This window comes from Coccinella septempunctata, chromosome 2, assembly GCF_907165205.1.
Source record: "Coccinella septempunctata chromosome 2, icCocSept1.1, whole genome shotgun sequence".
NCBI lineage: Eukaryota > Metazoa > Arthropoda > Insecta > Coleoptera > Coccinellidae > Coccinella > Coccinella septempunctata.
Window position 1 is genome coordinate 164225 of NC_058190.1, and position 22834 is coordinate 187058.

Below are 22834 nucleotides of genomic sequence, written 5' to 3' on the forward strand. Positions count from 1 at the left end.
GGCCAAATATTTTTCGACGATCATGCATCACATCATCATGCAAAAATTGTAGATGGAGCTCTGGAAATTCATGGTATTTAGCAATTAGCGAATTTCTGATATTGTTTTTTTTTTATTTCAAACAAGATTTTCTGGTAACTTTTGGAAAAGAGTCCCTGGAGTTTCTTTTTCTTCGAAGAAAGGATCACTTTTTGCATTGCGAGATGCCTTTCAATATGAAATATTTCAATTTTATTTTTTGCAATCCACTACACTCACGAAGCGAAAGGGTTCCTAGTATAATACGCAAAATTGTATGGTATACCTCGTTACGATAACCTTTGCTAAGACTGTATCTTATACACAGGCTATAATTATTGTTTGATGTTGAAAATTGTTATGCTCTTTATCAAAAGAATATACTGTATATACTGAAAATAAATTTTCACCTGAAACTGTATATAGAACTTTTAAAAAAATTGGCAAAAGGATGAGTCAGAAAAGTGAGGAAAAATTGGTGAAAAAAAATGTGAACTTTTGAAACTGTCTCAAAGTTTCTGAACCCTCTAAATAAATGCAACACACTATAGAATATGTCAAATCTAGTATGAATATTCCATAAATAGACTGAAATCAAGAGGTGGGCTGTATTGATGATTCGTTCAACCAACAAACATCAATTCAACTTCTGATTTCCCAAAAGCGATTTCCTAATCGGAAGACAAATAACTTGAATGGGATGCCGTCAGATATATCCCATTTAACGCAGTCCAATTCTCGGGAAGCCTTCCAAATGGAAAAAGACTGAATGCTAGTACTAACAGTAGGCTACCATATCTGGTAAAACCCAAAAATATCAGCCAGGACCTTCATCAAAATGTGTCGGCGGTCATTGTTTATTTTTGGTTTTCAACGAGGTCCAATTCGGCGAATTCGTTACGAGGAACATTTACATATTTATTGGATTCTGCTTTTCGAGAAGTTCATCCGAGAGGCGTAAGCGGAATCGAGAAAACGACCGTCTCACTTCTTGCATCATTCAGCTTTGCTTCCAATTATTTATTGTGCTTGCTTTATTCATACGCTAAAACTGGCAAAGAAACTACTAGAATTTAGCACAGGATCTGGCGAGAATACCGGTCAAGTAGGCTCGGTTAGAGGATGAAATTCTATGGACGTCATAAAATAAATTCACACACAAAGTCAAAAGTGCTGGCCACAGATTACATACAGAAACAAACTTGTTCTGTGTTGCTGACGTGAACTTCGGAGCTTTTGCAACATTGTTCAAATTCATTAAAAAAGAGGTTACTCATCCAAGTATGGAACACGCTCATTTATTTTGTAGTTACTGATATCCTTTAACCTCCAATTGTTGGAGTAAGAGTAGAGCTAACTTAATATTCACCTTAATCGAATGTTAATCGAAAATTTCATTACACCATGATTTTAGGCCATTTAAGTGTGTGATTTGCTGATCTGCAATTCCTGGAGTCCGCTAACTTAATTTTCACCTAGCAGAACCCAAAAGTTAATCGAACTTTCATCGAAAATCTGATCACACCATGAATCCAGGCTAATTTTGATATTTTTTTGAGACTAGTGAATAATTTTCTGGCCTTAAATTGTTCTGCCAACTCAACATTTAGCTAGCAGAACCCGAAAGTTAGTGTTTATGGAATATCTGATCACCCCAAAATTCTGGGCTAAACTAAGGCCTATTTTTTTTTACTCTAGTGAAAAACTTGATGCTCTCCTATTGTTAAGAGACTCGAGGGTTCTGCTAACTCAATGTTAAACTAGTATATTCATTTTTTACTCAGGTTAAGAGATTTTTGCTAACTTAACGTTTATCTAGAGGAACCTAGAAGCTTATTGAAAGTTTATCGACAATCTGATCACACTCTAATTCCAGGCTCATTTTAGTTTTTTTTTTAACATTAGTGAAGAATTTTCTGCACTCCAACTCTTGGAGAATTAGGGGGTTCTGCTAATTCGATGTTTTAATGGAGTTTTATTTACTGAAGCAGTTGCAGGGGGTGTTTACCGCGACCAAGTATACAGCCAACAAATATGTATCAAATCTACTCGCAATTAGAATTAATTTTCTTATTGCTCATCGAAATCCATTAATTCTGATCCACTCGATACTATCAAAAATAACAATTCGGTTCCAGGAAAATAAGAAACATTAACTCGGAACATTCAACAGTCGGGTTTCGGATGAAGAAAAAAAAATCGTGTAGGATTCAACCGACGGCAATGACCTTCTTTTGTAGGACGATTCGTATTCGCACATCGAACAACGTCTTCGGAGATAAATGCGTCTTTTTCGTTTTTTGACAATCAGTACGGCCCCTCGTTCCGAAGAACACGGCTCCGCCAGCCTCGCTGGAATATTATTCAAGACGAATGGCTTATTACTTTGTCTCTTTAAAATCAGATTTATGAACCGAATACCGGAATACAATTCAAGACCCGGTATATTCAAAAATCAAAAGAACGCCACACACGTTTCGATTTATTGGAATGTGCAAATTGGGTCGAACCGTTTAAAAAAATGAGAATTTGTGTAAGCAATAGTGGCAGTCATGTCGAACATAAATTATAAGAATATTGCTCTTTTTTTGTTTCATTTACCTATTTCAGCTACTTTTACCTCAAACTGAAAATGTACCCTCTACTACGTTTACTGCCATTTGGTCGATATTTCGCTTATTTAATAGCGAGTGTTATACCTTTTTGAATAGCTAAAGAGAAGTAGAAGATTTTAAAATTATATGCCGAATAAGTTCCATGAAGTTTTTTGCAAAAAAAGAGCTTCAAAGTTAAAAACACTTAGTGAAAGTTCTTTAATTCTAACCGTTGTCGAGCAGTCGTATTGAGTTGTTAGTAGGTTCAGTTTCTGCAGATCATTTTTATTAATTGACATGCCCTCTGACTGGGTACATAAAAAAAATGGCCCCTGGGAGTTCCAATTCGAAAAAAATCGATAAAAAAGCCAAAAATAAACGATTTTTGAAAAAAATCTTCAAAACTCAATATCTCCATAACGGCCGAGTTTCGGACACCATATTATAAAACCAAATCCATCAGAAATGACCTGAATAATAACGTTCTTTAATATTCAGTACGACTTTCCCTGTAACCCTGTATATTTTTTGATGAGCCTGAAAGAAAATTTATGGTGGAAAATGGTTTTCCGATTTCACCCCTCTGTGGCTATCGGTGAATCGGTGAAAAATTGAGTTCTAGATATCTCTATTCGATGAACTCTATTTGACAAATACCACTGCAAAATTTCATTTATTCATCTCTTTGAAGAAACGTATTTTTTCACCAGATAATTTCCGCGCTTGACTCCATAGAAACTTTTCGTCTTATTTTGAGGTACTGAACCTATATCCGAATATATTGCCATTAATTTTGGGACACCTGTTTATTATCCAGTGTTAAGCAACTTCTATGATCTGTAGAAGATTATGAGGAATCTTCACCATTCCTTTTTGCAGGAATGCTGGGAATATTCCATCCACTCCATGGTTGAAAGCTGATATTGCCACTCCAACGTTGTCTTGTGAATATTTTACCAAAAAAAGATGTCGAAGTTATATCTAGTCAACCTTTAGGCAATTTTTTTAGCTATCCCACTTTATTTGTTGTTTAGTTAATTTAAAATTATCGAGAGTTTATATATTATCAAACAGGTCAATGTGAATAAGACAGATTAGTGATCTCAATACCAATCCATGTTTATCCACCTGTATATTCTGAGGCAGTCATCAAGAAAGACACCGCCAAGTTCAATTGGGCATCATAATCGTAATATTCTTTTTTCTCGTCGGTCAATAACATCGTCCTGTCGAATCGTGGCGTGTGCGAATTTCTTTGCGAGAGTTCAACACAACATTCTATCATTCCGCATCCGCGCCGTTTTTTTTATTCGATTTTTGGCGCCGGTATCTTCATTATCGTACATTCGTGTATGACCCTCGAAAATTAATCAATCGTCGGGAGTAGCATCGATAAAAAGGAATAAATCAAATAATTTTGACAATCGAGGATCGGGATTAACGGTATCCTTGATTGTAAATCGGAATTTACCAGTCCTAGTTTGAGGACTTGATTCCTCGATGATACCGTAAAGGTGAACCAGGAAGCTTGCACAAACTGTAGCGAAAAGTCACTTTGTTTTGTTGGTATTGCATGCCTTTTTTCCAATATGTACTTAAGCTATTTATGAATATGAACACCAAATTTCAAACCCTTTATTCATTTTTGAGAGCATTTCTAGATTATTATATTTCGAAAATCCACTTTAGGGATGAAACTCACACTTCAACGTTGAAATAGTATTTATCAACTTCTAATGAATAAACACTTCGAGTTTGAGAGAATTCATCTATTTCCGAGACCTAATAGATAGAAAATGACTACAAACTTCACCCCGGTTTAAGTACAATAATGAAATCAGGTCCTCTCAAGCCCTTTTGTTTTTTTTTAAATATAAGTCATTTTTGAGTTATGTTTATTGACTAAGTACATAAATATATTATTTCTCTAATTAATAGTTTTTCGGACACATTTTTTTTACAGCTAGTCTACACCCTGTATACTTGCAACATACGAAAGCGAACAACATTGTACACATATTTAATGCCAAAAATATCGCTTGCAACAATAACACGTCCGTTTCTCGTTTCCAGATAACAGTTAACGATCCATTCGTCCGTTGTTTCGATGTATTTTCTTCGACTGTGCGGTTATAGGTAACTACTATTGGTAGTTTCATTCTGCGACGTTCTGGCAAAAACTGAGCGACCGCAGATATCGTCAATTTTTTTTCGAGATATCCTCAGGTCGACGCTCTGCTTACGAACTGATCTTTGCGGTAAATACAGGCTGATTCAACGGAAACTTGAAATGCGAAAATCTCAAATTTGCAAAAAAGACGCGATTTTAATTTTATACTACATAGCACGTCAACTACGACAGATACGAGAAGATTGCAGATTATAAACCTTCTGAACGCTAAAAAGATCTAAAACGGATTCGAGTGAAACCCTTCATCCGACGTGACAGTTGTGACGTTTCACGTCACGCTAGCCTATATAATTCGCTGACAGTTTTCTTCTTTTGTTTCTTTTGTGGACGCGATCCTTTCTCCGCGCATAGAAAATTCTATCGCGATTAATCTAATTGTGATTAGCGATCTATAAATAGAATAAATTTGACGGAGTGCATTTGCAGGAAAGACAGGCGTGTAATTTTCAAGCCTATAAAACTTGAAACTAGTTATTAATCCGCTGGTCGCTCTGCAAGGAGCACAATTAAATCTGGTTCACTGTTTCTGTGCTTCTCGCTGACCATCTAGTTTTTTCGCGTGTAACTGGCGCCTGTACGGGCCTTTCATTCGTTTTTGCTAACGGTAAACAGGGGGCGCGAGCTATAATTTTCGGTTATTATTCGTAATTCCCGTTCGAATCAGTCCGTATTCGAATTTCCCCCCCGTTTCGGAGACATATTCTTTTCTTTTTTTTTTTCTACTTTCGTATTGAATCGATTTTCGTGTTATGTAATTATTCTGCTGGACATATAGGTATTTCCTATATTCTCGAGGAAATTTTCCACGCTTCATTGAGATCGATGTAATGAGATACCTTTCATTCAACAAACTTCCTATATTCAAATGTCACCTAACTAGCTCTTGATTGTATTAATAGAAATCTAAAAATTTATCCTCGTGTTTTTTAATTGTTTTTATTTCGGTAGAAATCTTCATTTTCAACCAAAGAAATGGCTAACTCTTTTGGTTTTCGCGATACAGGGTGGAATTGGAAAGTGTTTCTTTGCAAGTCACTCCTCGTCTCTCAGTTATTTTCAAACTTATTGAAGAAATTAAATCTTATTCTAACTATATAGTATAACTAAAAATGTATCTGATGTTTACGTTGTGCAACTGGTTGCCAAATTTGACGCTACTGGTTCAGTCGAAAACAAAAAGAGGGAGCATGAAAGGGACGAAGCAAGGGACGTGGCTGTCTTAGGTCATGTAGCAATGGATCCGACCTATAGAACTTGGAAATTGTCCGATGTATCTGGTGTTTCACGAACAATAAACATGGAATTTTCTTTAGATCTACAAGGTGTTTCATTGGTAAATGAACATACGGTAACCTGAGCTAGAGCTACCCTAGGCGAGTCCAAAAAACCCATATTAGATAGGTCTAATCAATTTCATAACCGAGACACAGGGTGCTTCATGTATTCACCTAAAATTTCATTTTCTCATAACTTTTGAACCAACCAGTGAAGTCGGTTGATATTTGGAATATATGATTCACTTGCACAAGTCGATAGATTCACATTTAAATTTTCAAAAAATTCCAGGTCCGTATTTGGAAAATAAATATATGAAAATTTTGGAAGTTGATTGAGATATTTGAAAAGAGCAGAAAATTTTCAATGAGATTAAGTAGATTTCATTGTCTCGCACGTCAATTTGCTTAAAGGAAAATCCAGGGAAATATCAAATTGAATATTGGAATTCCTCTTATCTTCAGGAAAATCGTACATTTTGATCAAATTGGCTTTTTTGTCCTACTTATTGCACATTCGTATTTCATAATATTCTGAGGAATCATTTCAAGATATTACCGGAAAAACATGAATGATTAAGAAAAATTCATTCGAAGACAACAACGATAAATAAATAAAGAAACATAAAAACTTAACGTAAATTATATAAATAAATAATAATAATAAATAAGTAAAGATCATGTAAGCCGTCTTGGTAGGTCGTGTGGTCCAATTAATCGATTTTTATAAACGATTTGTAACCAAAATAAGCAAAGAAAATATTTCTCACTTCCTTTGAGCAAAATGACGTGCGGGACAATGAAATCTACTGAACCTCATTGGAAATTTGCTGCTATTTTCAAATACATATCTCCATCAAATAAAAAAATTTTGATGTACAGGATGTTGAATCCCAGCTTGGAAGTCCCATATTTTTCAAATACAGACCTGGAATTTTTTGGAAATTTAAATGTGAATCTATCGACCTCTACAAGTGAATAATATATTTCGAATATGAACCGACTATACTGGTTGGTTCAAAAGTTATGAGAAAATGAAATTTTAGGTGAATACATGAAGCACCCTGTATCTCGGTTATGGAGTTGATTAGACCTATCTAATATGGATCTTCAACATGACGTATCGCAAAACCCCGCATCCCTATTCAAAATCAACGGGTTGTGCTACCGTTAGGGGGTTGCAAATACGGGGATGAAAAAAGAAGAAAAGTTGTTCCCCCTCGAATCAGAAATTGACAGGTCCAAACGATTTTCCACATTTTCATTTTAAAGCCGGAAAAGGTTGAGGTGTTGGGTTTTAGTTGGACCATACTGTATATTTTATAGTCAGGATAAGAAACGATCTTCAGAAAAAAAAAAAGTTGGAGAACATTTGCGGCTCTGATTCTGAACTCACAGACATTTGGCCGAAATGGCGAAGCTTTCATTGCTAGGACCAAGCACACACAAAACTACAACTATTGAAAATATAAAAATAAACCCGAATGTATCAGCGCATCCGCCATAATCTGAAATCGACGACACCAATTCCACGTCCCCTCAAAACGTCTGAACGCTGCAACCCACAATTCGGAAAGAGTTACTAGGCGTTGCTCGAACGAAGAATGAGGAGGAACCCAGTGCAGATTTCACCTGCATTATGTACCTAATTATGTACTACATATAATAAACGTTGTGAAAATCGTGCTTTCTATTAAATTCTGAAATGCAACAGAGCACGACTCCTCGGCGATGCTGCAGATAAATTGAAAATGGACGTGTTTTCATCTAAACGATTATTAGTGTGCTCACTCAATTTTTTTTTATGATTATTGTTGTGTCGACAATTATTGTGATTCAAGTATACAGGGTCAGCACGGGCGATGGTTAGCAGGGGACGTTTAATTCAACAACTGCGTGGGTATCTTCAGACAAAATACAGCTAAATAGTCGGAATATTGATGTTATCGATTTTGGCACATTTTTGAGGCAATTCGGTCGAGTTTTGACGTTGGGCTAGTATTGTTGGAAAGAGGAAAAAGTCGCTGTACCAACCCGGCAGCGAAAAACATTCTACAATTCTTTTAGACGACAGCTTTTTGAATAATCATTTCTCGATATGTACTTTCTTACCAATATCTAACAAAACATATCTGAGTTACTCTTTTTTTTCCCTTGATCCATGCATCACTATACGCGTCTAACAAAAAAAGTTCTTGCTGGAAAGGTTATTTTGTTCTTTTCCCTTGATTAATACTTAATGTATCTGTCAAATTGTTTTCAGAATATCTTATCCTAAGATTTTTGACCGTTTCATGAAGGGGTATTTCTGTACAGTAAAACTAAAAAAAAAAAATTGAAGACAGTACGTCTACTGTTCCTCATTCAATGTGATCAGCACGCAATATTCGAGCGGAATGTTATTTCTGTTAATACGTTCGCGGAAATTATACCATTACACTTATCATATCGAGTTTGCGTGCAAGAATTTAACGATAACAAATTACGGATGTGTAATGAAACATGAACCACTGCGAAACAGGGGGAAGAGTTACATGAAAATCAGTGAAATTGGGTAATTTACTGGGTACCCTACAATGACTTTATCGCATAAAAAAATCGATGGCGAAGTCACTCTAATAAGTACTCTAAGCGCTATGAGGTGGTGATTTTCTCAATCACATCGGGCAAGTATTTCATGATTCGGTAATATCATGAGCAATAGCAGCGAATTTCAATTTTCATGAAATTTCATTTCAACAACCACAAACTAAATAGTAAATATACCTCGATTTGAGTAGCTTTCTCAGCCCTTCAATCTGAACAATAGTTTCTACTCGATTAAAGGGAAGGGATGATTGAGTTTGAAATATATGTATTAAATTAGTTCGGATACATAATATCCATTGATAGCAAAATCAACAAATGTCTAAGTCGAACTAGCTAATCACCACTACCGTCCTGTCAGGTGGCGCTAGTGTTTATTTAAGCATAATGGAGCCTGTTGACATCGAATAATCAATCCGTTCCGTTTTCATCGGGGAGCAAGTTGCGTTGCTCTGAGGAGGTCAAATAAGACCGAAACGATGGTGAGCATATACACTACCTAGATGAAATGGACTGCGAGTAGTGGTAACTAGCTAGTAGCTGGATTTCTATATCAATACTAAACTGTTGGAATTTTTTCGTCTCCTCAGCCAAGACCATCAAATGCGAATTGTAGCTAGCTACAATTATAATCTCGTACTTTCTATTTTTTTTGTGAGAAAAGACGAAAACCACGAAAAACTGATAATTTATTATCCTGAACTAAACAAAAATAAATAACCTCGTAAATAACTTAACATTATTTTTTTGTTTTCTATGTCACTGAGTATACTGCTATTGAACCGTGTCATCTTATAAGGGATTAAGCGAGATTTCCCTAGATCTGATAACATTCGATAAAGGCACTTCAAAAAACATTGATTACTTCAAAATGTCTGAAAAGTGATTTTTATATGAATAATCCATTCGAATTTTAGTTAAAACAAGTTATACTTATCAAAAGGTGTCAAAATGTCGCTTAATTTATTGTGAAGTTACACAGTCCAAGTTATTCTATTGATCCTGAATCGGATATCATCCAAGAACTGATAATTATTGTTCCGAACCATCAAGATAACAAGCTTGGGTAATTTGATGTTCATTGCACGAACGATATTGCATCAATATTTATTTTAATCTCAAGAAAATTATCGGAATTACTGAACTTTCAGGATAAGTTGCATTGTACATACAGGGTATTCCAAACTGCTTGATTTTGGCTGTTTCTTTGAATTCCAGACTAGATAGATAAAAACGTTGAAAGGAGTCTTGGGCTCAATTTTCGTCAAAAGTCTATTAGTAGAAACCGTTTCACGATATCTTCATTACCTTGAAGATATAACCAAATTTCGATATTTTGTCGATTTGAAAATGAAAAAACCTTTCTACAGACCCTTTTACTAAGGGTGGAAAAAAGAACTTCGTAATTTTAGATACGAAGACATTCTTCTTCTGATCTCATATCATACAAAATCAAATAGAGTGAGTCTTATAGTCTGGAAATATCTTGGAACTTTAGATTATTGGGAACACCGAGGGGAACACCACCAAAATTTTGTATTGCTTTCTTGCTTTCATAAATTGTCTGCTCAATTCAATTTCTGTCAGTTTTCTGATTCCTAAGAAACAAATGAATAATTGCTACTTGGAAAAAAACAACTGAACTATTTTTTGACAAGGAAATACCTGCTTAATTTGTTCAGCAATATTCATTTACACCCAGAGAGTTTATACCCTATATTTTTCATGAAAAAAATTGTGAATACAAATAATGGGTAGGTTTTCCTAAATTTCATCCAAATTTTTTAGTTTGATAAAACATTTTCAATACCGATTATTCATTTTAGCTAAAACCACAAACATAATGGTGCAATGAAATTCCGTCAGCAGAATAATATATTGCTCGCAGACAATACAACGTTAGCACGAGTTGAAAACTTTATATGCAAGAGACAATACAAGAGTCTACACTTCGCCTTGCAGTGTTCTTCGATTAGAACTTTGAATAATGCACATTCATTGCCTTTATCGTTATCTACACCAGCGACCGACGAGTCATACAGGGGAAAAGACCCGTACGAATCAATAGAATTGTAATTTACTTGTTACCTATTTTTACATCGCGAAAGATATAACTTATTTCAACGTTAAAAGCTTTTCCTGTTTATTGCAATTGGCGGAGTTTCCACGATTTAACCCTTAATTTGGCAAGAACATTTTAAAAAAAACTAATATTACTAACTAATTTCACTGTATTTTCAACAAACTTGTATAGATGGCGGAAATAGTTGTGAGTTCGAATGAAATGAGGTCTATATATATAATATACTACATTATGCAACTTGATGCAGCCCTCTATACAGAATAATATTGCGTGAATATAGCGTATCCCATAGGATACGGAATCAAATTAAGGGTGAAGTTTCGAGATTCCGGATTAGTCGAGAATAGCGAAAATCACCGAGAAATATAAACACATAAAAATTTTCAATCTGTCCTACCGGAGCGTGCCCAGCAAATACTCTCGACCGGGGAGCCACACCGAAGATAAGAAAAAAAGCTCCCAAAAGAGATTTTTGACGTTTACTAATCGCAAATGTAAGCCTAAGCTGTCGGTTTGACCAAAGTGAGGTTAGCACCGATCACAGACAAGGGTGGGTTGGACGGATTTGATTCCGAAAAGGTGGATTTCCTGGCCTACTAGTGATAAATGTGATAATTATTGTGGGGTTTTATTAATTATTGATGGATTGTTATTGATTTTCAAAACATTGAGGAATACATTTACTGCTGCACTCATGATATTTTTATTCCTTCTGTAATGGAGGACAATCTACCAGCTTCTTCTTGATCTGAAGGTTATGGTTCCAATCAGATTTCCACAACATTGATTATATCATATTGTTTTTCCTTGATATTTGAGAAATATCCCATTTTCCCAGTTTTAAGTAGATATACAATGAATACTTTGAAATACTCTACTAAGAAGTTTTGAAATATTGAGGCATTCTCATTTTTTCGTCCGCACTTGTAAAATAATCACCTCGAAAATCACGTTTTCATTTCAACTATCCTCACGTCCGTTATTATTCAATTGTTGATTGCGTTCTTTTTATAAAATATTCCAAGCGTTGTGGTCAAATTACCAGATTTGACTGCGATAACGTTGCTTCCAGTGTTCGATTGCCGATTCTGCAGAAATATAGCCTTTTATTTTATTGTTTTAGCACACTATTTTTATGGCACAATCCAGTCTATCTAGCATTTTTCCTGATGCATAATTGCGATTGGTTTCTACAGACCGATGCCTATAAGTTCTCAGAATAAGGTTACTAGTAGGACAGGGGATACGCCTTAAAGAAATTAATTTACTAAATACCGAGGCCAAAAACACTATACTTTGCTCTATGAGTCGAATCAGTACCTACTACCTACCCACTAATTTCACTCAGTTTTCTTGTTTCTAAGAAAAAACCAGAAATTACTGTATCCAAGCAGGGACTGTTAAAAAAAATTTCGTATGAAAGACCCACCCTATTTGTTGTCAAAGAATCAACCCTTAAATTTTTCCGCAATTCATTCATACTCTGTATATTTCGTAAATGTTTTTTTTTTCGAAATGCAATCGATGGAAAGTCCCATTCAAATCGTGAATAAATTCGAAATAACAATAATCGAGTAATTCTAACATATCCGACCGGATGACAAAATGCTTCCACTTGCAGCAACATGAATGAATTAATAATAATTCTTATTATAATTTCTTGTGGAGGTACGTACCTCGATTACCTTGAATTATTGTTGTTGTGCTGGAAACTATCCCGGCACCTACGTTTGTTACTATTGTGTAATAAACGTAATTGATAAGTCGAAAAATGCCATAATGTATTTTGAAAAATAAACGTTGCAATATTTCAATGGAAAACGGTTTTCAATTTTGGTATGTATTTATGGGCTAGATAAATTCATCATCAAGTCTATGGGTAACTTGAAGAATTTGACCGCCCCGGCAAAAATGATAAGGCACAAAAAAATCGTATAACTAATTTCGAGATACTGGGCCGAAAAGATGAAAAGTGAAGCTTTCGGCTAACAATTCTTCAATTTCGAGAATAATTGACAGAACGTATTGTTATATACGACTCCTCAATAATTGTCACGCAAATTTTTTTCCAATATAATTTTTCGTTTTCTTCTCTAACACAGAGTTGAACAAGGAAAATTTCAATTGGGTCAATTTCAACCCAACAAGTGTGAGTTCTCTGATGAGAATTATTAAGGATTCAATTCTTTTTATAATAACATTCTGAATTCTGGCAATTTTCCGGGAAAATTCAAGAGAGGCTAATTCTTTTTAGGATTGAATCAACTGTAGATGACACTGTCCAAAATGGTTAATGAGGTTTCAGGAAAAATAGAAATTGTTGTGATCAGCTTCTGAGCCTCACCACTTTCATTGAAGAAAGTTTCAATGATAAACTAAAAGGAACAACATTTGTGGATTTAGTCTGCAGCATATGACACAGTATGGAAGGATTTTCAAACTTTACACACATATGAAGTGTGAATATTGTTGCCCCTTTGGGTTAAAAGAGCTCATGTGTAAAAAATTGATAAACAGCTAAATCTTTCTCCGAGAATTATTACCGGAACTACTAAATCTCTATCTATTCAATGGTTACCAGTTCTTACAAACACTGTACCACCCCATATTCGTAAGCAGAGTGCACTTATAAATTCTTGGAATAAATTTCACTCCTTTACTGAGTCATTTCTAATTCTGTCCAATATTCTCAGAGTAAATTCATATAAACCTTTATGTTCTAACTCTTTTCTTAATTCGAATGTAAGGGACAAGGACATTTGGCAGTCTGAATGGAATACATGTATTATTTACAACCAAAAATAAGTTAGTGATACCTCGAATGGAGTTCCTGGTTTTGATCTTCCCAAGAAAATATGGTGTATTCTGAATAGTATAAGAATAACAGGTCGCAGACGTTGCAATAGTATGCTTTTCCGATGGAATTCAGTTGGGAATAATGGGAACTAGAAGAAACTATAAATCATGCAAATTTTCAGTACAAAATTTTTATGATTTTCTTTAAAAATCAAATAGGCCAACCACCATGCAATACATTGTATATAAGCAAAGTTCCCAAGATTTGTTTGTGAACTACATACTTTTGAAGGCACAGATTCAATTGCTAGGCATATAGTCTATCTTGGTTGGAACACGGCTTTTATCTCCAAGTAAAACGAAATTCACTATAAGGGGATGATACACAAGAATACTCTAGAAAACAATAAATCTTATTCGAGTTTTTGTAGTTTCATATGAGACAATATGAATACACTTCAAAATTATATTATATTTTTGAAAAAGTCCTCCTACAACCAGGGTAATTTTGTTATGCCAAAAGATTCCGAGAAATAACGAAACGTAAATAATAATTTTCCATTGAAGAACAATTATCGCAGTGGACACAACAGTTTATCAAACCTCACCCCATTTCTACATATTGTACAACAAATTACAATGATTCCAAGAACAAGATTCTCTTTGCAGACTGTTCAACCTTCAAATTGACTAAATCCAAAAGATAACGTTTCCCTAATCCCAGTCAGCTCTTACTGATGTCACTAATAAAAAATAATTAAAATCAATCTGTGCTCAGCAGCATATACATTCCTTCAGTGTACATAATTCCATTTCTTCTTGATAATGATGTAAACAATACTTACGGTTCAGCCTCTATGCTCTTCAATTTGGCCACATAGTTCGATGGAATATATCCTTCTTGTCGTGTCTTCTTACTCCTAGCAAGCCACCAGTCACCTTGTGTATCATTCAGGATTTCTAAATGTTCACCCTTGCGAAAACCAAGATCTTCGTCTGTTCGTGCATCATAGTCATAAAGAGCCACAAAAATTTTAGGGCTTGGTGGGTCTGGCTCTGGGTTCTGTACCACAGGTCTTATTATTTCCGAAGGAGCTTGTGGTATTGGATTTGGTTGTAAACTATTATCTTCGATATTGTTTACGCCAATCCTTTCTCTATTTTTATCAATTCTATCACTTGTTGAAGGACTACTGAAACAGTTACCCATTTTTTTGTTATTTTTCCGCACTTCACATTTACAGAACTAAATCATCACAAATGTTAAAGTTTCTGCACCTCAATATTTTGAATACATAATTGTACAATAATAACTCTAATAACAATCCATCAACCCATCCGTCAAGTCAACCTCGATTTTAACAATTTAGCATTCCATTCTAGTCTACTTTAATGGGAGGGAAGGGAAAGTTAGTGTTGATATTACCATTTTGTTGGTAGCACCTTTACAAATGTCGTCTGTTAGGAATTTTTGTGTTTGTTGGTATAACTGAAAATACTAACTTTGGTCCTTTTAAATTCAAAAATTGCAAAATTATCCATCATTGGAGGTCTAAAACCAATATATAATTCATTATAATCTGAATAGCTTAACGTATTGTTTACTATACATCATATATTTGTTAATTTTTCTATCATTAAAGCCCCCTGAAACCAAGACCATTTCTGAGAATCATCTGTCAGATGACTGTCAAATCCAATTTTATCTGTCAACTGTCAATTGTGACAATTTGCCGAATTTGCCGATTTCATTGCACTGATTTGTACGATAAACCGTTCATGTGTATATATATCTAGGAAAATTGTAGTTATTTAAAGATTGTGATATATTTTCGTTTGTCATTTTATAAAACGGCATATCTGAAATATCTATAAAAATGCCTTCATATAAGGGTGAGCCTCTTGTTTGAAAAAACTGTTTCTTATGAGGTTATATATTTCGTTTTATGTTATTTCATTTTCAGTTAAAGTAAAATGGGGTAAAGAAATTTATCCTGATATAGAAGTAAATACAGATGAATCCCCCATAGTCTTCAAAGCTCAATTATTTGCCCTCACTGGGGTACTTCCTGAAAGACAGAAAGTCATGATCAAAGGAGTCACTTTGAAAGATAATGACTGGGCAAATTTCAATCTCAAAGATGTAAAGTACAACTTGTTTAGTTACACTCCATACTGAAACATTTCATTTCAGGGCGTAACAATATTACTGATGGGTAGCAAAGAGGAAGATGTTCCTAAAGAACCAGTTGAAAAAACTGTTTTTGTAGAAGATATGAATGAAAGTGAATTAGCAACTGCTGTGAGTGTATTTCACAACAGTTTTATTTCGAATTTTACTCATAGGATGTTTGGTTTTTTAGTTGGATTTACCTGCAGGCTTAAGTAATCTAGGCAATACTTGTTATATGAATGCTACTGTACAATGTTTGAAGTCAGTCCCAGAGTTAAGAGAAGCTTTGCAGAAATTTGAAGGCAGTAAGGAATCAACATGGTCTCTATCAGAGTATATACAGAATATTGAATGTTTTTTATTGTAGGTATATCGATGAGCAGTAATATGATACCAGCTCAATCAATAACAGCAGCTTTAAGGGATCTATATATTAGCATGGACAAGGCAAAAACTATTCCACCATTTCTTCTTTTACAAGTGTTGCATTTGGCTTTCCCTAGATTTGCCGAGAAGAATGATCATGGGTATTTACAACAGGTAATCTCAATCAGCAACTATTGTTGAAAGTTGTTTATCGAGATTTCCATGTTTTAGGATGCTAATGAATTCTGGACCGAGTTAATCAGAATGCTTCAGCAGAAACTACCGGCAAAACAAAATAATGCTGAGAAAGCCGAGCAATTCAAGTGAGTACCCTCAATTGGAAGTTGAATTTTTTAATTCAGCATCAACCTTCTGGCTTGGGACCAAATTATCTCTATGTCTATTTCAGATCTCTGATCGATCAGTACTTCGGGGGAACTTTTGACGTTGAATTGAAATGTGCAGAAGCGGAAGATGAACCCGTAGCAAAGAGTAAAGAACAGTTCTTGCAGTTGAGTTGTTTCATTTCCCAAGACGTTAGGTATATGCACTCTGGTTTGAGAAATGTGAGTAATTATTTTGAGACGAAGTGGAAGGTCAATAATCTTGAATATTGCAGAAACTTCAAGAGCAAATCACCAAATATTCCCCCACTTTGGAAAGGGATTCGTTGTATACAAAAACTGTAAGTATTGCACATTGCTTACTTATCTTTATTGTTGGAGGATTATAATATAGGCGCTGAAAGCTTTCTTGCGGCATCCCACATTTTCTAGATGGAACAGGGCCGGACTGGTTACAGTATGATATTATTATTTTTGTAATATCTAAGTCCAAATATACTAATTCAAATTCTATGAAAGTATACGGAAAATTTCTCGAAAAAGGTGTTAAAGATGACATTTATTCATTTATTCCTCTAATGCCTTCAGATGATACTTTATACATTGTGTATAAAATACTAAAATTACAATTACTGCGTATTAAGAGTTGCTTTCTTGAATTAAAATGAATTAATAAAATATAATGATTTTTTTTTTCAGAATAAAATAAGTAGATTACCGGCCTATCTAACTGTGCAATTTGTTAGATTTTACTATAAAGAAAAGGAAGCCATCAATGCGAAAATCTTGAAGGATGTCAAGTTTCCTTTGGACTTCGACGCCTACGACCTTTGCACCCCAGAGTTACAGGAAAAATTGGCTCCAATGAGAGCTAAGTTTAAGGCAAGTGGCTATGAATGGTTGTTGCGCATTCGTCTCCAAAATAAATTGTTCTCGCTAGATCGAACATCAATATTTTGGAAGAACCATTTGCTTTATCATTTCAAGTAACATTCTTTTTCAAATCACCCTGAAAAAATTTGGCTTGCACCGGATAATTTCGCATCCCTTCTTTTGGGCAAAAGCCAAAAAATCTGGCCATCCATCATTACATTCATCATATTGAGTTTTTTTCTGTAGCAATTAAGTATGGATCAGAGTGTATTATAATAACAACGTACCTTATGACAAAGATCGATTAGCTGATGAATAATACATAACCTATTCTAAACGTGGATATTTGAGGAATGCAAAAAATTCTATTCAGAGTAAATCACCCGATGCTTTGGTGTTGAGTTTTTTTTTTTTCGTGATTTTTCTTATATTATTATGTACTGGAAATGATGAACTATGATAAAACTTTGGCAGTATTTCACCAAAATTTTATTTTCACTAGGAAGTTGAGGACATGCAGGTAGAACTTGCCTCCAAATCCAAAGACAAGGGTAAAAACAAAGGAGATGCCAAATCTAGTGAAGCATTGAAAAAATATGAACCTTATTGGTTTGAAGATGGTAAGTACATCTAATCGCTGATTCTTATTTGTATTTCTTCTCTTCGGTTAACTTCTTTAATAGCAGAATTTTTTTATCGATTATATTTTTATTTGTGTGCTCACATGATTTTTCATTATTATTGGACGCTATCTTGACTCACAAATAGCTACCTTAGGTAGTTATAATTTCAGGAGTGATACTGATAAAGTTTGAAATTTATGTTGATCTAATTGAACGTCAACTACTATAAAAAAAACTAGATTAAACTAGTATAGGATTCCCTCACATAAACTTGGTAATCTTGAAAGACACTGTAATGATCTCCAGTTTTCTGAGAAAAATTGGAGTTCATTTTAGTGCATCCCTTTCATTTCACATTTCCGCCTTTGAAAATATTTAATTCTCGAAGACAGAGTAAATGTAAAAAACCGTTTATCTGTGTTTAACGTTGTTTTTTTTTGCATGCCGTTGAAGATTTCGACGTTTTTCTGATGTTGATATGCGATAAACCGGAGCTGACGACGTTTTTCATTCTTGTCGCATACTGGAATTTTCAGATTTTTAACGTGTGTTGAAATAGAAATCTCTTCTTTTCTAGCAGTCATGGTGCGTAAGCCCTTGGGGTAGAGAATAAGAGGTACCGCTCGTCGTCAGTGAAATTCCGTAGTTGCGCTCAAAATAGATCTTTTCTTCGCTATCAGTCATGGAGCGTTAGCCCTTGAGGTAGCGAATAAAAGTCTTGAATAGATCCGCCCTGGCTGTGTTTCTTTCAGTTCTGGAGAAATACAATTAATTACATCCCGATGCCGTATAGCAAGTCATTTCACTTCGCGAGGTCATCCTTAGTATCCATTTCGTCAGTTCTGGTTGGCGCATTTTATTGAACAACCTTTGATTTTTTTCACTGTACCCGGTATAAACTTTGCAAAGTGCTCGTGACCGGATAGAATTTCCAGAATGTATGTTTGCTGATCGATTTGCTCATATTTCATACCTACACATATTTCCGTTGTTTATATAATCAGTTTTCGAAGGTGTGAATAAACTGGTACATAATTTAATTTTGACTACTTCGTTATCGCTACCACCCTAGATAGACGTAAATTTTCCAAATGCGCTCTGAAATTCAGGGAGTATTAAATTCTCATTGATTTCTCTGAAGGGCTTAAGTAATGAAGGATTTATCAAATTCTAATTGTTTCGATTAAACTGCTTGAATTTATGTGATCAAGTGAAACGAGTTTAAATAAAATCCTCATCTGATGTACAATGATTTGTCACTCCTCCGGATCTTATTCCTATCCTCTCGAATATTTTAATTTCAGATTTGGGCAGCAATAACAGCGGCTATTACACCTTACAAGCTGTTCTTACCCATCGTGGCCGATCTTCATCTAGTGGTCACTATGTGGGATGGGTCAGGCAATCTGGAGACACGTGGGTTAAATGCGATGATGACGTTGTATCTCCAGTAACAACAGAAGAAATTCTGAAATTATCGGGAGGTGGTAAGTTCACTTCTATGTATGCTTTGTACATAGGCTGTTCAGTTGATGCGTACTTTTTTATCATTATCCCAAGATATCTATCGATTTTAATTTACCTCAATTTACAAGGTGAATCGGAAATGTCCCATTTAAAAATCATCGACTCTCCTCTATATCTCTGAAATGGTAAATAGTTTATTTGATCCGTATTACATGAATCGTAAAAATTACTGAGAAAACTCTGACATAAACAAGATATAGCGGAATATTTTTGATACAGTCCCTCTTATTTCCTGTAGATGCACTGGCGGTCAATTCTCACTTGTATCGAATTACCAAAATTACCTAAACATTACATACCTCTCGATCAATTTTATAAAAATCTAAAAAAATCAGGTATATGATATCTATGGCTTATGAAACTTCTTCACTATTTCAACAAATCTCTCATCATCTACCCAGTCCGTAGACAAAATACGCTCATCTCGAAGACGCAAACGCCCCCTATAGCCATATCGATGGAGCGTATATACCAATGGGATTCATTTGTTTATACTTGACTAATTCCAAAAAATGCTGAGCCCCTTTTATACATTTCGTGAAAATAAGAAAAAATTTCAACGGCACAAAGAAAATATAATTGTTGGACTCACTTCTCGATATCAATTCGGTTTTTAGTCAATATTTCATATTATTCTCATTTGATCCTAATTCGCATATTCTAAAGGTGACTGGCACTGTGCCTATGTACTGTTGTACGGACCTCGACAACTCGAAATTATGGAAGAAGTGGAGAAGATGGAGGAAAGTTAAGGGTGCATTGATGTCCGTTGCTTTCACTAATCGTTTCTGTGCTACGCTTTCAAATACTATATCTGTAAGAAAAATTGTCATTTTCAATAAAGATTTATATTTATTATTTCTAGTTTCTTTTACGAAACCACCAATATCTACACCTAATAATGACAATATCAATACAACGCTGATTGTCTGCCAACCAAAAATTCTAATATGTACACAAACAAAAATAAGTTAGTTTTATAAAAACTATCTTTGGCTAGTTTCGACCGATCTTTGGCAGTATTATGATATTATAAGTTTCTTCAGTGTTTTACATTAATTTTACTTCGGCCTGTACGAAAGGTATAAAAAATTTCTAGATTGCTATTTAGGTGGAAAGAAATGAGGTAGTGATACTAATATTAATATAAAACACCTTAAAAATGACGTGAGTTATCAGCACCATTCAACTGTAGTTTTTTAAATCTATCAACTATTGAAAGAATCCAAATATTCAATTGATGTGGCCTACACTTTATAAAATTCTATAATTCAACCAAAATTATATGATTTCTCGAACATACAAGTTATTTAAACACGACGCAATAGAATCTTCAAGTGGGTGGAGATGTACTGAATTGACTCCTCTTTCACATGTCTAGAGGGGGTAATTTGCAGAACAATCAAAGCAATTATACAGGGTGATTACGGAGGAGACCGTCAAATTTTAGGAGAAGTTCACACTAGTCGATACAATGTTGGATTTATGGCTAGGGGCTTTTTATTCAAACTCTAGAGATTTGTCCGATTCGACCGATTTTATTTTTATTATTAAGTTTGGAATGGCTCATTAGATTTTGATTAGATTTTCAGTGTAGTACAATAAGAATGATTACATTCACTAATACATACAAGTTTCTCAAAAAACCTGGTTGTTATTGTGATAATTTCAGATTAAGTGTGCAGGTTGAAATAAACACCCCTTAAACTTCGTTATCCGTGTCAGACTCTACCATAATGAGTCATTATGCCATTGTTATGAATTTTTTTGGCAGACCTCTGTTTTTCCGAGAAATAATTTTTAAATAAGAACGACATCGAAATGTAACTCAAATGCAGTGGGAATATTCTTAACTAGGTAGTAAAACTGCATAGTTAAAGGATGCAACATGCAGAGCTGTTCCTAAGTTCTGAAATCTATAAAAATCTATCTTCAATTGCTCATATTCTAAAATCATTCTATGTAGAAAATTACTCAATATACACTGTTCCGATATTCTAATAAAAATATTATTGCTATTAAATAGCTTACGTAAAGGAATTTCGTTCAATGATATACTCATTTACAGTCCCAAAAAAGTATTTATATGTTCAATTTTCAATTGAAAATTTTCCACGAAATTTTAATCCCCATTTGAATCCGTTAATTCGTGAAGATCAATATTAAATAAATAATCTGTCACAAGAGGAGTATTTCAACATGCCACAATTATTTACTCATGGGAAATTTGCACATATAATTTTTGTAACGGAAGTGGAAATGAATCCTAAATTGAATGCCAAAAAGGATTTCTCAACCTAAGTCAACCAAATAAAGGGACCTTTGGAAAATCCTTTTATTATTCATGGGCAGAATCGTAGTAAGGTGGAGCACATTAATAGGCGAAATACTGATAAAGAATTTTCTAATTAAATCGTTGAATGGGTGGTAGGAACCGTCTATTAGCAAAGCAAAGTGCCAATCAAGATCTATCACGAAGATTACAACACATCACAACCTCTATTGCTTGGCCACAGAGGTTGCCTGATTTGAACCCTCTAGATCATTCTGTGTAGGGACATCTGAAAACAAAAGTCTATAAAGTAGAAATTAGAAGTAGAGAACAATTTATTGAAAGAATTTTTGAGAAATGCAATATTTTCGAGGAAAATTCAAATCTCATCAGAAGTTCTATAGGAAACTTAATAAAAAGATCGCAAACATGCATTGAAAAAATGGGAAATTAATTCGAAAATTCAATGTGATTATTCTGTTAATCCTGAGTTAGTTTCGCATTTCATGCCTCGTATGTTATTATATGTAGATTTTTCTGGTAATTTCCTGTATTGAATGATTTTATTCAGAATATGAGCAATTTGATATGCATTTGTAATTTGATAGAAGTATTTCAGAACTTAGGAACAGCTTTGCATCCTTCGACGATACAGCTTTACTACCTAGTTCAGAATATTCCCACTGCATTTGAGTTAAATTTCGATATTGTTCTTTTTTGAAATTTCGTTCTCCGAAAACCGGAGGTGTGCAAAAAAACTTTGAATCAGATGAATAATGAATCATTACGCTAGAATCTGAAACGGATAACGACGTTTTGGAAACGCAATGTACAGGGTGTTTTTGCAACATGTACACTTAATCCGAAATCATCACAATAACAACCCAGTATTTTGAAAAAGCCGAATTATTGAACTCGTTTATATTTTACTACACTGAACATTTCATCAAAATTGAATGGGTCATACCAAAGTTATTCGTAAAAGTAGAATCGGTCGAATCGGACAAATCACCCTATAGAGTCTCAACAAAGGCCCCCAACCATAAACCAAACATTTTTCCGAAGCTGTCTTGACTAATGAAAACTTCCCCTTAAATCTGACGGTCTCCTCCGA

The 22834-nt window shown here is 34.5% G+C and overlaps 2 protein-coding genes across 2 annotated transcripts in view; one reads left to right on the forward strand and one right to left on the reverse strand.

The window, feature by feature from the left end:
- Window positions 1-14960, reverse strand: part of LOC123306540 (tyrosine-protein kinase Src42A) — a 67228-nt gene extending 52268 nt beyond the window's left edge. Inside the window, exon 1 of the mRNA XM_044888582.1 lies at window positions 14388-14960. Coding sequence (XP_044744517.1) covers window positions 14388-14752 — 365 coding nt within the window. The 5' untranslated portion in view covers window positions 14753-14960. The remainder of the gene's footprint in view (window positions 1-14387) is intronic.
- A 302-nt stretch (window positions 14961-15262) lies between these two features.
- Window positions 15263-20306, forward strand: LOC123308084 (ubiquitin carboxyl-terminal hydrolase 14). Its single transcript, XM_044890627.1, has 12 exons — window positions 15263-15435; window positions 15507-15685; window positions 15737-15844; window positions 15906-16020; window positions 16083-16255; window positions 16313-16404; window positions 16491-16647; window positions 16701-16766; window positions 17125-17307; window positions 17801-17918; window positions 19226-19408; window positions 20115-20306. Exons 1-12 carry the CDS (start codon window positions 15420-15422, stop codon window positions 20198-20200), a joined length of 1476 nt encoding a protein of 491 aa, XP_044746562.1. The 5' UTR covers window positions 15263-15419; the 3' UTR covers window positions 20201-20306.
- The last annotated feature ends 2528 nt before the right edge of the window (window positions 20307-22834 follow it).

Bases quoted from the DNA above. Each gene is read 5' to 3' on its own strand.
- LOC123308084 (XM_044890627.1), top strand. The intron at 16,405-16,490 runs GTGAGTACCCTC...TGTCTATTTCAG, and splicing joins GAGAAAGCCGAGCAATTCAA to ATCTCTGATCGATCAGTACT. The intron at 16,648-16,700 runs GTGAGTAATTAT...TGAATATTGCAG, and splicing joins TGCACTCTGGTTTGAGAAAT to AAACTTCAAGAGCAAATCAC.